General features: G+C 32.6%; 1 protein-coding gene, 1 long non-coding RNA gene and 1 pseudogene across 3 annotated transcripts; all 3 read left to right on the top strand.

Moving 5' to 3' along the window:
- Positions 1 to 2,232: 2,232 nt before the first annotated feature.
- LOC146940559 (uncharacterized) lies at positions 2,233 to 3,806 on the top strand. The gene is made up of 6 exons (XM_085749882.1): positions 2,233 to 2,326; positions 2,460 to 2,526; positions 2,623 to 2,741; positions 2,840 to 2,924; positions 3,026 to 3,161; positions 3,699 to 3,806. Exons 1-6 carry the CDS (start codon positions 2,233 to 2,235, stop codon positions 3,804 to 3,806), a joined length of 609 nt encoding a protein of 202 aa, XP_085606008.1.
- Positions 3,807 to 4,897: 1,091 nt separating this feature from the next.
- On the top strand, positions 4,898 to 7,364 carry LOC146940558 (uncharacterized; annotated as a pseudogene). Its single transcript, XR_015032058.1, has 3 exons — positions 4,898 to 5,406; positions 5,692 to 6,486; positions 6,998 to 7,364. The product of XR_015032058.1 is annotated as an uncharacterized LOC146940558 (transcript).
- A 1,644-nt stretch (positions 7,365 to 9,008) lies between these two features.
- Positions 9,009 to 11,189, top strand: LOC146940557 (uncharacterized). The gene is made up of 2 exons (XR_015032059.1): positions 9,009 to 10,041; positions 10,324 to 11,189. It is a non-coding gene; the product is annotated as an uncharacterized LOC146940557 (long non-coding RNA).
- Positions 11,190 to 13,214: the final 2,025 nt, after the last annotated feature.

Genomic DNA, 13,214 nt, shown 5'->3' with positions numbered 1-13,214 from the left:
AAGAAGGTATAAACGAAGCAATTTGTTGTATGAATAATTTAGGGGAGAAGAAGAAAGGAGATAATGAAAACAGGGGAGAAGAAGAAGATGGAGACATTGAAGGTTAGAGAGAGAGACAGACCCGTTGAATTTTTTTTAGAGCTTTTTCTTTCTAGTATTATTCTTTCTTGGTAATCGGAAAAATAAGTTTGGTTTGTATAAAAATTCGACCATTGGTAATTACACTTTTTGATAACCATGCATAGGTAACTGAAACAAACAGTAATTAAATTACTTTGGAAATAGCTGTTAACAATAGTAGGAATACATTTTATTCTAAAAGAAAAATACATTTTTTTTATTAAAAGATAAATTTGTCAAAGAAAAAAAACTAGGGAAATTATGCAAGGCTCGGATTTTGAATGAATATGATGATATTAATATTTTTTCTTTCACAAAAAAAGTGATGATATCAATATTTCTACTCATATATTTTAACTAAATAATTTATTCTATTCACAACGTACCGAATAATATATTAGAACGTACCGCGAACCCAAATAACGTACCGACTCTGTATACCCCCTTCGAACCCAATTTTTTAAAACTTGCGTACCGCGTACCCGAACCCGTACCACGTACCGAAGCGAACTACGAACTTGGTGACTATGGTTTTGACAGGAACTTCACAGTAGTTAAAACTGCCAAAATTTTAGGAAAGAAATTCAGAACCAAAACATATACATTGATGCTGATGTGAATGATAAGATATGAATACCATAAGATGAGATATCAAAGAATAGTGCTAACCCTATGAAGTGCATACTTGTAACTGAGCACGTAATTCATTTATCGTGCATCTTTTACTGTTGCGAACGTGCCTTGGGAGTTGGGACTGCAGTTCTAATAGAGCCTTAAACTAGTTAGTTTGAGATTTCTGTGTTATGTGGTTGTAATAATGTTTGCTTATTTATTCTAGGATCGTGTGCGTTTGATTTGCTAAAAAATGAAGGACAGGACAGAACAACGTCAGTTGTCCAGTGTTTGATTTATAAAACTGTTTCAGGTACAGGACAAACTGGAGGCAAGAGACAGAACAAAAACTATATTTTTGTCCCTCACCAAACCACATCACAACTTTTTGTCCCACGTACAAGTTGTCTAAAATACCAAAATAGCATTTCGTCCCCTAAAAATCATATAAAACAAAAAAAAATTATTCAATGCTATTAAAATTTGTCCTGTACTGTTCTGCCTTGTGTTGTGCTGTTCTGTCTTGTACTGTTCTGTCCAGTACTTACTGTTTTGCAAACCAAACACATACATTACACATTATAATTTTAACAATTAATCCATTTCTCAATTAGAAGTAATATTAATAGTATTTTAAAGTAGAAATATGGTCGCCATATTTATTTATGTGAAAAGAAATATATTATTGAAAAACATATAAGAAATCATATGAGAGATTAGAGGAATAATTCTTTCATATTTTATTTCTACAGTCTTGGACTGTTTTTATAGGAAAAGGAATTACAATAAATATAATGACAAATAATGTCTTATCATGACTAATAATGGCATAATATATTCTAATAATGATCAATAATATCCTCTGACTTTTCTACATATATCTTTTAAAATTGATAGGAGGTACTATTAGAAGATATGTTCTGAACCTGGCAGATCAAAATCAGAGTTGAACATTGTGTTTATGTTTTTTATTTCTTTCCACTTTTGCATTGCATGCATTATTGTTGCTTATAAAACCTTTCCAAGGATATTGGAAATGGATTCCTTGAAAATGCTCGTTCTATCTGACTGCTGAAACGTTTCAAGACTTCCGGAATTTGGGAAAACTATGACAAGCATGTCAATCCTTAATTTAATGCATTGCAAAAATATTGTATGCCTTCCAAACAGCATTAGTAACCTGAAGTCTCTCAAAATTCTCAACATATCGGGATGTTCAAAAAAATTTGAAGCTTGCCAGATGGTATAAAACAAAACACGGCTTTGGAGGATCTGAACTTGAGTAGAACTGCTATTGGGGAATTTGATCCCTCATTATTTCAATTAGAGAATCTTAAACGGTTATCTCTAAGTGGATGTGGTTGGCCAGGTTCCAACTCTGGACGAGATTTGATTCTGCCATATGTTTTCAAAACCTTTCGTGTGTCTGAAAATTGTGGTTCATACCGAGTTTCAAGGTCTGTGCACAAGCTAACTTTTACAATCTACACGGAAGTGACTATGGATCATGAATTTTTATTTCCGGTGAACACTTTTCCGTTTACACCTCCTCCATCTCTATTCGGTATTGATTACAATACCGACTATCTTGCAGGTTAGAAATTATATTTATTTTGTTTAAGTGTTTGTAAATTTTATCAGCTGGTAATCTTAATCAATAACAAACTATCTATTTCTAATCACTTCATTAATAATCGATGTTGTGGGTGTTCTCACCGCTGTTGGAGGATTGAAATCCAACAGTTTTGCGGGGGCAAGATCGAGAAGTGTTGTGGTTGAGTTGGATTCTCATGGGTAAGTTGATAGCGTGACAATAAACAAGTATTGTAACATATTGTTAAAATATATACACACGTGTATTTTACTAACTTGGTTGTTATTTGATTGTAGTTTTTGGTTTCAATGCACTTTATTTGGTCCTTACGTCGACCAACTTTACTCATTCCTATCCACTGGTGGTATGAACGTGGTACTTGCTATCATGTTTGCTAAAGTTAAGTCCTACAAAGGTAAGTCCTGAGTGCAAATAATATATTGTCAACAGCATATGGACTAAGTTTACAAGAATTTTGTAAATGTACTAAATTTTGTCATTCAACTTTGACAGGTGCTATTATGCTTCAGACCACAAGAGAAAGTTCAAAAATAATATTCAATTCAGAAATCATTGAGGCTAGGCAATTAAGGAACAGGTTAAAGCATAACACCTATTGACATTTTATGTATCGGAGCTGACTTTTATTTCAATACGAAGTTTAGAAACTAATTTTTTTTTCAATTATTTATATATCAGTATTGCCGAAAATACATCTCCTATGATCATTAAACGTTTCATTGGGAATCAAGATGACAAGTGGGTTGTCCTCTATGAGGATTTTATTATAAACACAATCAGGACTGATATGAATGGACTCAGGTCTTATCAAGAGGTATTTCCATAGCTACTGCCTTAAAGAAATAATTTAAACATGAATAATATGTATAGAATCTGTAAATAGCTATAAATTCAGATTTATATCATATTATTTGGTAAAATATATGAAATGTATTAATTTATACCTCAATCGGAGACTTTGTAGACAAACTCAATTGTTGTTTTGGGTACCATTGCTGAGATCATCGTTGATGAAGGATGGTTGTACACCAATTGCTCGTGCGGCAAACAAGTTGTTCATGGTGAAAGAGTTTTTCGGACACACGAAAGGTTGTTTAATAACTCATAAGCTTCAAAATCCATTGCTTCATCTTCAAACATATCCAAATCATACACATGACTCTCCTGGAAAAATATATAAGTGTGAAACTTTGTTAAGAAAGGCTTCAAAGTCCTTTGCCAATTGTATAAACAACAAAAAAATGACTTGTGCCATTAGAATAACTTTAATTTTCCTCAGAGATCTCTCTGACATTGGCAAAGAACTTTGAAGCATTTCTTAACAAAGTTTCACACTTATATATTTTTTCAGGAGAGTCATTTGTATGATTTGGATATGTTTGAAGATGAAGCAATGGATTTCGAAGCTTATGAGTTATTAAACAACCTTTCGTGTATCCGAAAAACACTTTCACCATGAACAACTCTTTTGCAGCACAAGCAATTGTTGTGCCACCATCCTTCATCAACGATGATCTCAGCAATGGTACCCAAAACAACAATTGAGTGTCTGCAAAGTCTCTGATTGAGGTATAAATTAATACTTTTCATATATATTACCAAATAATATGATATAAATATGAATTTATAGCTATTTACAGATTCTATACATATTATTCATGTTTAAATTATTTCTTCAAGGCAGTGCTATTGAAATACCTCTTGATAAGACCTGAGTCCATTCATATCAATCCGTGTTTATAATAAAATGCTCATAGAGGACAACCCACTTGTCATCTTGATTCCCATTGAAACGCTGAATGATCATAGGAGATGTTTTTTCGGCATTACTGATACATAAACAATTGAAAAAAATTTAGTTTCTAAACTTCGTATTGAAATAAAAGTCAGTTCCGATACATGATGTCAATAGGTGTTATGCTTTAACTTGTTCCTTAATTGCCTAGCCTCAGTGATATCTAGATTGAATATTATTTTTGAACTTTCTCTAGTGGTTTGAAGCACAGTAGCACCTGCCAAAGTTGAACGACAAAATTTAGTACATTTACAAAATTCTTGTAAACTTAGTACATATGTTGTTGACAATATATTATTTGCACGCAGGTCTTACCTTTGTAGGACTTAACTTTAGCAAACATGATAGCAAGTACCACGTTCATACCACCAGTGGATAGGAATGAGTAAAGCTGGTCGACACAAGGACCAAATAAAGTGCAGTGAAACCAAAAACTACAATCAAATAACAACCAAGTTAGTCAAATACACGTATGTATATATTTTTACAATATGTTACAATACTTGTTTATTGTCACACTATCAACTTACCCATGAGAATCCAACTAAACCACAACACTTCTCGATCTTGCCCCCGAAAAACTGTTGGATTTCAATCCTCCAACAGCGGTGAGAACACCCACAAGATCGATTATTAATGAAGTGATTAGAAAAAGATAGTTTGTTATTGATTAAGATTACCCTATGATAAAATTTACAAACACTTAGACAAAATAAATATAATTTCTAACCTGCAAGATAGTCGGTATTGTAATCAATACCGAACAAAGATGGAGGTGTAAACGGAAAAACGTTCACCAAAAATAAAAAAATATGATCCACAGTCACTTCCGTGTAGATTGTAAAAGTTAGCTTGTGCATGGACCTTGAAACTCGGTATGAACCACAATTTTCACACAGGTTTAATATTGCCTTCTATTATCTCAGGTCTTTCCTCATTAACTGTTTTGGATTTGAGCTATTGCAGTCTCACTGATGATTCAATTCCCTGTTATATTAATGGCTTATCATCATTGGAGAGACTAATTCTATCCAGGAATAATTTTATACACCTACTCACACGCGAATTTCCTAATCTTTCAAAGCTTCGCTATGTTGAATTGGAAGACTGTCCACGACTTCAATCTGTGTCATTGCTTCCACCACATGTATGCTTGTACTCAACAGGTTCAGATGCAAAGGAAATTTATTTATTAGATCCACATAAGATATGGAAGCTGTTTAAATCAAGCAACAAAGAACTCTTTCTCTCACCTGTAACTCGGGTATGTGTTTCAAAACGTTGAAATCAGGTGTCCACTTTTCTGTTCTCCTTTTCCGTCCCTTCAAAGAAGACAAAACACCTCTGCCAAAGTAAAACATAACACAATTAGGAGAAACAATTTTAGTTCTAAAGTTGAAGTGATTTTATATTTTGTTTAAATTTTGTATCTTTGTTGGAGAGATAGATAAGGAAGCGCAAAGAGAAAGGTTGTCCATCTATATTACACACGCACAAAGTCACTTTCTATTTGTAATGTATGCATGAACTTCTGCTGTTTTTGTAACAGATGGTTGATGGCAGTTATCCTGTATACATGGAAATCCCTTCAAAATTGGATAATCAGAATTTGTATCCCTTGACTTCGTCACATGTGTCAGAAGTGTACTCAATTGCATCAGTAACGTTAGAGATCCCTAGCGATTGTTGTTCAAGTGATGGATGGGCAGTTGCTGTATTTGTGGCCTTGGAGAAAATTGATGAAGGCTTTCCGGCCAGAGAAAACCAGCTTGACAATACCAAACCAGATTTGGGAGAAACTCACTTTTTTGGTTCAGAAATACTATCAACATTAATATTATTATTGGTTTTAATTTGTGTACTATGTTTTCCGAATAGCACTCGTACCAGACACATGCACCTGCATTAGAACTTGGATACTTCGGAACATGAAGATGGAAAATCCTTATCTCTCTTCTCAAGTACAGGAGCAAACAATGAACTGTACCTGTTCACAATGGTAGTGAGTGGTGATTTTATTTACATTCGAAGACACCTAAGAGGGGAACAGAAGTCCATGCGCAAATGCTTTAGCAAGCATTGGAAGCCAGAGTTCAGAGAAAACAGTTTGTTGTGTTTTGAAGTGGAAGTGGAGGTTGCAAGATAAAGAAGTGTGGTTGGCGTGTGTTGCGCATGGATGATTATCTTGAAGACTTAGAGGTGAGCAACAGTGAAAATTATGCGGCACCTACAAATTTCAAGCATTTCAGTGGTATACGCAAATCAAGATTGGATAAATTGATAGTAAGAGATTGATGCTTTTGATATGCGGAATATAGAAAAATCAAATGAAAGATTGTCTTTGGTAAGTCGGTTTCTAATTCTCAACTTATAAAGTTTTCATGGTATTCTTTATACTACATAATTCTATTATAATCCTATATTTAGGCTTTTTTTTATCACATCACCTTTTATGACATTTCAATAGATAATGATGTCATTTTCTTCTTTAGTAAATTTGAAACTGTGATACTCATAAGAGTATGTTATACATAGCATTTTATTTTAAAACAGTCGAGTTAACGCTCCCTATCTATAAAGAATCAATAAAAGAATTAAGCTTAATATTGTAAAGAAGACAGTATAACCTATTTTGAGTATAATATTAATAGCCTATCTTTAGACTAAAAGAATTCAAATGCCTATTTGTTTTGGGTCTGAACTCTAGGTACTCTTAAAGAATCGAATTGGATGATGTTCTGTAAAGCGATTCTTGAAATGTCATTGATTTATGTAGTCCTTAAAGTTTCAATTCATCACTGTTGGATTCTATGACATTTCAATCTTAACATGTTTGCCACTATCTTTTGTTTCAGGGAAAAATGTTTCACAATATTAGACAACGACTGGATTTAAGCTTGCTAATTTTGATGTCAATGATGGTAGCGGCTACAATATTCCCTTCGCCAGTGCAATGTTTTGGCTTTGAAAAGCAGACCACAACAAACCAACTCCACACCAAACCATTGAAGTCACACCGGTTTTCCTACAAAACTGTATTGAAGGTCAATACACCTCAATTACAACGTAGTCATAGCATAAATGTGAGCCAACGGATGTCATTTCCATTAAACTACCAGCTTCCAAGGAGGACAAGTTTCTCTCAGACTCACTTTTGTTCTTACATAACTAGATGAAGATCCCTTTGCATTGTACCCCATGTTGCAAGACCAGGTTTGATTATTTTCCAACATATCTTTATATTTTGTTACACATTTTCGTCTACTATTACATCCAAAACAGAAATCCTAACCTTTTAGCAAATCAATTAAAGGGACAAGGGAATTAAAAGAAGACATTGTTGATGCACAAATGGAACATATAGTAATTTTGTTGCTGTTTTTGGGATGAAAATGAGTTAAGTCTTAAAGTGAAAACTTGTTCTAACGGAAGGCTCTTTGTGAAATAGAAGGGTTGGTTTGTTGGTTGGTATTGTATTTGCAGAGCCCACATCGACTAGTCCAAGGGGTATAGTAAGCTTTTAACGTTATAAAAGGAAAGGACTTTGTCTTTCTTATATCAAAAGGGGCCTTGTGATTATCAATGTCATTTTTCCTTTCAAAGTTTTGATCCTATTTATTCATCTTTATGCGAAAGCAACAGTGTAAATCGGAATGAGAATCTGGAGGACATATGACTAATGATAATGTAGCTAAAAAATATCACTTCAAATTTTTATTTTTAATAATTAACTTGATTTTTCAATTACTGATTTTTCATAGTTAAAATAAATTTCATTTTTCTTTTTATACAATAGTTAAGGGCAGGCCTCCAAAAGTTACGGGCTTAAAAAAAAATTAATATTCACACCCAACTTAAATAAAAAAATATGTTACTTCTTTTTCTTTCTTCGGTATATGTTTGAGTTTTTTCTACACTATAGTTCTCCTTTCTGGACATAAATATGATGCTATCAAACCACCCTCAATTTGTATAATCACTTATTCAGTCAATTTGGAAAGCTATTTCATTAAAAGAATCACAACAATCTTTTTTTTTCTTTCCGCATAAACCATTCGTTTTTCTCTTTCCCACAATGGAGGAGTGACAAATCCAAACGACACCGTTAGGTAAATTTCACCTCTCTTTCACTTTTTTTTTATTTCGTTTCATGTTTAGAAGTTCTTTTTACTCTGATTTTATAATGAAGTTTAGCTACGCAAAAAAATAGTGTTTTTATTTTATTGGGTGGCCTATTTTAAAAAGAGAGTCGAGCTTCCTATTTCATAGGAACGACCCTGGTTAAGTGCATACTGGTTTGAATTTCATCCATAACGTATTTAAGTGAAAAATTTAAGGTTTGAATTACAGTATAAGTGGGAAGTTTAAGGTTCGAATTACAGTATATTGCAATGCATCGTCTATACCAATTGAACTATGACTGACTATATGCTCACATGAACAATAATATATAATTTTATTAACTCTACTTTTTAACATGAAATTAATTAGGTAATCATATGCATATTTAACTTGTTAATTTTGATTTTGTTTAGATACTATGAAAATATAAATAAATTTTTATATTTTGTCAAAAAATTATATTAATTAATATAAGTAAAGGAAAGTTGTCTAACTGTTACAAAATTTGGTATTAATATTAATTTAAATTCTAAAATTGAGAAATATACAGTACCAAGTAGAAAAAATATATTTTTGTCGGATCAAACCTCATGACGATCTAAGGATAGGTGCTGCCCATCCTTAGATCGCCTGCACTCTTCAAGCCTTGACGTTCATGGGTCGTGTGCGGAAGTCAGTGCTCTATCTATACTACAATCAAATAACAACCAAGTTAGTAAAATACACGTGTGTATATATTTATACAATACTCCCTCCGTCCCACAATAGATGACCTAGTTGACAATGTATAATATCGACTTAACATACTTTGACCGTATTTTTCTACTAATATACAAAGATAAACATTATCATGTAAGATGTTGGATTCGTCTCGATGAGTATTTTTAAAATATTAAATTTTCATAATTTTTTTCTAATAGAGAATTAAAGATATTAAAGATAAAAAATATGCATTGATACATATGTCAGAGTCAACTGGGTCAAGTAATATGGGACGGAGGGAGTATGTTACAATACTTGTTTATTGTCACGCTATCAACTTACCCTTGAGAATCCAACTCAACCACAACACTTCTCGATCTTGCCCCCGAAAAACTGTTGGTTTTCAATCCTCCAACAGCGGTGAGAACACCCACAACATCTATTATTAATGAAGTGATTAGAAACAGACAGATTGTTATTGATTAAGATTACCAAATGATAAAATTTACACTTAGACAAAATAAATATAATTTCTAACCTGCAAATTAGTCGGTATTGTAATCAATACCAAACAGAGATGGAGGAGGTGTAAATTAAAAAACGTTCACCGAAAATATAAATTCATGATCCATAGTCACTTCCGTGTAGATTGTAAAAGTTAGCTTGTGCACGGACCTTGAAACTCGGTATGAACCACAATTTTCACACAGGTTTAATATTGCCTTCTATTTTCTCAGGTCTTTCCTCATTAACTGTTTTGGATTTGAGCTATTGCAATCTCACTGATGATTCAATTCCCTGTTATATTAATGGCTTATCATCATTGGAGAGACTAATTCTATCCGGGAATAATTTTATACACCTACCCACTCGCCAATTTGCTAATCTTTCAAAGCTTCGCTATGTTGAATTGGAAGACTGTCCACGACTTCAATCTCTGTCATTGCTTCTACCACATGTATGCTTGTACTCAACAGGTTCAGATGCAAGGGAAATTAATTTATTAGATCCACAAAAGATATGGAAGCTGTTTGAATCAAGCAACAAAGAACTCTTTCTCTCACTTGTAACTCGGGTATGTGTTTCAAAACATTGAAATCAGGTGCCCACTTTTCCTTTCTCCTTTTCCGTCAAAAGAGAAACAAAACAACTCAGCCTAAGTAAAACATAACACAATTAAGAGAAACAATTTTAGTTTTAAAGTTGAAGTGATTTTATATTTTGTTTAATTGTTGTATCGTTGTTGGAGAGATAGATAAGGAAGCACATAGAGAAAGGTTGTTCATCTATATTACACACACACAAAGTTACTTGCTAGTTGTAATGTATGCATGAATTTCTTCTGTTTTTGTAACAGATGGTTGATTACCCTTATCCTGTGTACATGGAAATCCCTTCAAGATTGGATAATCAGAATTTGTATCCCTTGACTTCGTCACATGTGTCAGAAGCGGACTCAATAGCATCAGTAACGGTGGAGATCCCTAATGAATGTTGTTCAATGTGATGGATGGGCAGTTGCTGTATTTGTGGCCTTGGAGAAAATTGATGAAGGCTTTCCGGCCAGAGAAAACCAGCTTGACAATACCAAACCAGATTTGGGAGAAACTCACTTTTTGGTTCAGAAATACTATCAACATTAATAATATTATTGGTTTTAATTTGTGTACTGTGTTTTTCGAATAGCACTCGTACCAGACACATGCGTCTGCGTTGGAACTTGGATACTTCAGAGCATGAAGATGGCAAATCCTTATCTCTCTTCTCAAGTTCAGGAGCAAACAATGAACTGTATCTGTTCACAATGGTAGTGAGTGGTGATTTTATTTACATTCGAGGACACCTAAGATGGGATCAGAAGTCCATGCGCGAATCCTTTAGCAAGCATCGGAAGCCAGAGTTTAGGGAAAACTGTTTGTTGCTTTTCGAAGTGGAAGTGGAGGGTTGCAAGATAAAGAAGAGTGGTTAGCGTGTGTTGCACAAGGAAGATTATCTTGAAGACTCAGAGGTGAGCAACAGTGAAAATTTTGTGGCACCTTCAAATTCCAAGCATTTCAGTGGTATGCGCAAATCAACATTGGATGAATTGAAAGAAGAGATTTCTGCTTTTGATATGCAGAATATAGAAAAATCAAATAAAGACTTGTCTTTGGTAAGTCAGTTTCTGATTCTCAACGTATAAAGTCTTAATGGTATTCTTTATATTACATAATTTTATTATAATCCTATATTTAGGCTTTTTTTTTTTTTTTGTCACATTATCTTTTATGACATTTCAATAGATAATGATGTCTTTTTCTTCTTCAGTAAATATGAAAGTGTGATACTCATAAGAGTATGTTATACATAGCATTTTACTTTAAAACAGTCGAGTTAACGTTGCCTATCTATAAAGAATCAATAAAAGAATTAAGCTCAATATTGTAAAGAAGACAAATAACCTATTTTGAATGTGCAATATGATGAAAGAGCTCTTTAATATCAGTCCAATTATTTATTTAATTAACTTATTTTAATTTTTCTTAGTTGAACAAGATTTTCATTTTTTTATGTTTTGTATTAACGTTTTATAATTAAAATAACTGTATTTTTGTCATAAAATTGGGTAGTCATACTCATAGGCATTGACTAGTAGTAAGGTCTTGTTAACAAATGTTAAGAAGCTAATGTGTATTATTTCACAAATCTTATTTCACAAACTAAGTTATAGCTCCCAAGTATATAATTGGGATAAACCACCAAGCCGGGTAATTGATGCAAAAAGTGTTCATTGTGCTTGACAATCCGACCATTTCTTTCATTCCAAATTGCACAAACACAAGATAGCCATAAAAAATGCATAATTGGCTGATGATGCTTTGAAGATCTTCTTAAATGTCCAAATTGATATAAATGGTATGAAATGAGAGTTAGATTCACTCTAACATATCCTAGCCAGTGAGTAACCATAGACCAAATTTATCCAAAATAATTACACTGCAAAAACAAATGATTGATGTCCACATTATAGACACAATTGCTGTTGATTTTGAAGAAGCCCCCATCTCAAAAGGTTATCCCTTTGTAGGAATGTGATTCTGAAGAAGTTGTCATGCAAAAAGACTGACTTTTAGGTGAACCACCTTGTGCCAACATAACTTTTACATTGGAAAAAAATAATATCTGTCTTACATCATTTTCCAACATAATTTTTTTATATTAGTATCCTTAAACAGAGTTAGCATTCTCTTCATTTAATGAATATTATCATTTGGGGATAGATAGTGTCCATTGAATAGAGATGATCCCAACTCCCTTAAACAATGTCCTATGGGTATTATTTATCATTTTTCGTTATATTTAAGACTCATTCTCTTATTAAATAAAATCAACGTGGATTCTAAGCTTTGGAAATGATATTTACATAAAGTGGTGGAATCTTATATTGACTTCACTTAATACGAAAGTGAGTGTGGCAACACTCATCTCTTGATTTTATACGAAAGTGAGTGTGGCAACACTCATCTCTTGATTTTGTTTGATAATATGATTATATAAATATATTTGATATTAATTAATATAAATAAAGGAAATTTGTCCAAATATTACAAAATTGATAATTATTTAAATTGACAAATATATTAAGCAGAACCAATATATTATTTTTGTTGAATCACGTAAAATACCTCATGATCGGTCTCCCATCTTTGCTGAGAGAGTCGCCTAACAGGTACTGTCAGTGATGGATTTAGAAACTTTGATTAGTGGGAACAAAATCATATAATATTTATATAAAAATATATCAATTTATAACTAATAAAATATTGACATAACTACCATTTAAAAAAAAAATTGAGACTAAAACCAAATGGTATATTTGAATTCATCGTATAAAATTGAATATACTTGGATAAAATAGAATATGATAACATATACTAAGAATCTAACTAGTTTATCCGAGTCCACTTTTCTTAGAAATAAAAAATAGTATATCCTATTTCAACTATTTTTTATTTGTGTTAACTTTTTATTTGGGCAAAACGACTTGTAATAAAATATAAAGGGAGTACCGTATCCAACCTCTCAAGTAAAAAAAAAAAACTTTTGAATGTATATTCTGTTTCAATTTTTCATGTCCATCTTTCTCAACCACGCACGTGATTGTCAATGAAATACTTTCATATTGCCCACCTTCCATTTTCTCCGCTTTCTTGGTTAATTGATTCAACACTTGTTTCAGTGTCCATTATGTTATTTTGCTATCTATAA

Source organism: Medicago sativa, chromosome 3 (assembly GCF_051527215.1).
Source record: "Medicago sativa cultivar Bolivia chromosome 3, Bolivia_mono, whole genome shotgun sequence".
Classification (NCBI taxonomy): Eukaryota; Viridiplantae; Streptophyta; class Magnoliopsida; order Fabales; family Fabaceae; genus Medicago; species Medicago sativa.
Note: the sequence above shows the minus strand (reverse complement) of the source record. Positions and strands in the feature narration are given on the sequence as shown.

What these genes read in the sequence shown, in the direction of transcription:
- LOC146940559 (XM_085749882.1), top strand. Translation starts at nt 2,233, where the DNA reads ATGGATCATGAATTTTTATTTCCGGTGAACACTTTTCCGTTTACACCT. An exon ending in GCTAGGCAATTAAGGAACAG is followed by an intron (nt 2,925 to 3,025) that starts GTTAAAGCATAA and finishes TTTATATATCAG; the next exon opens with TATTGCCGAAAATACATCTC. An exon ending in GACTCAGGTCTTATCAAGAG is followed by an intron (nt 3,162 to 3,698) that starts GTATTTCCATAG and finishes ATATTTTTTCAG; the next exon opens with GAGAGTCATTTGTATGATTT.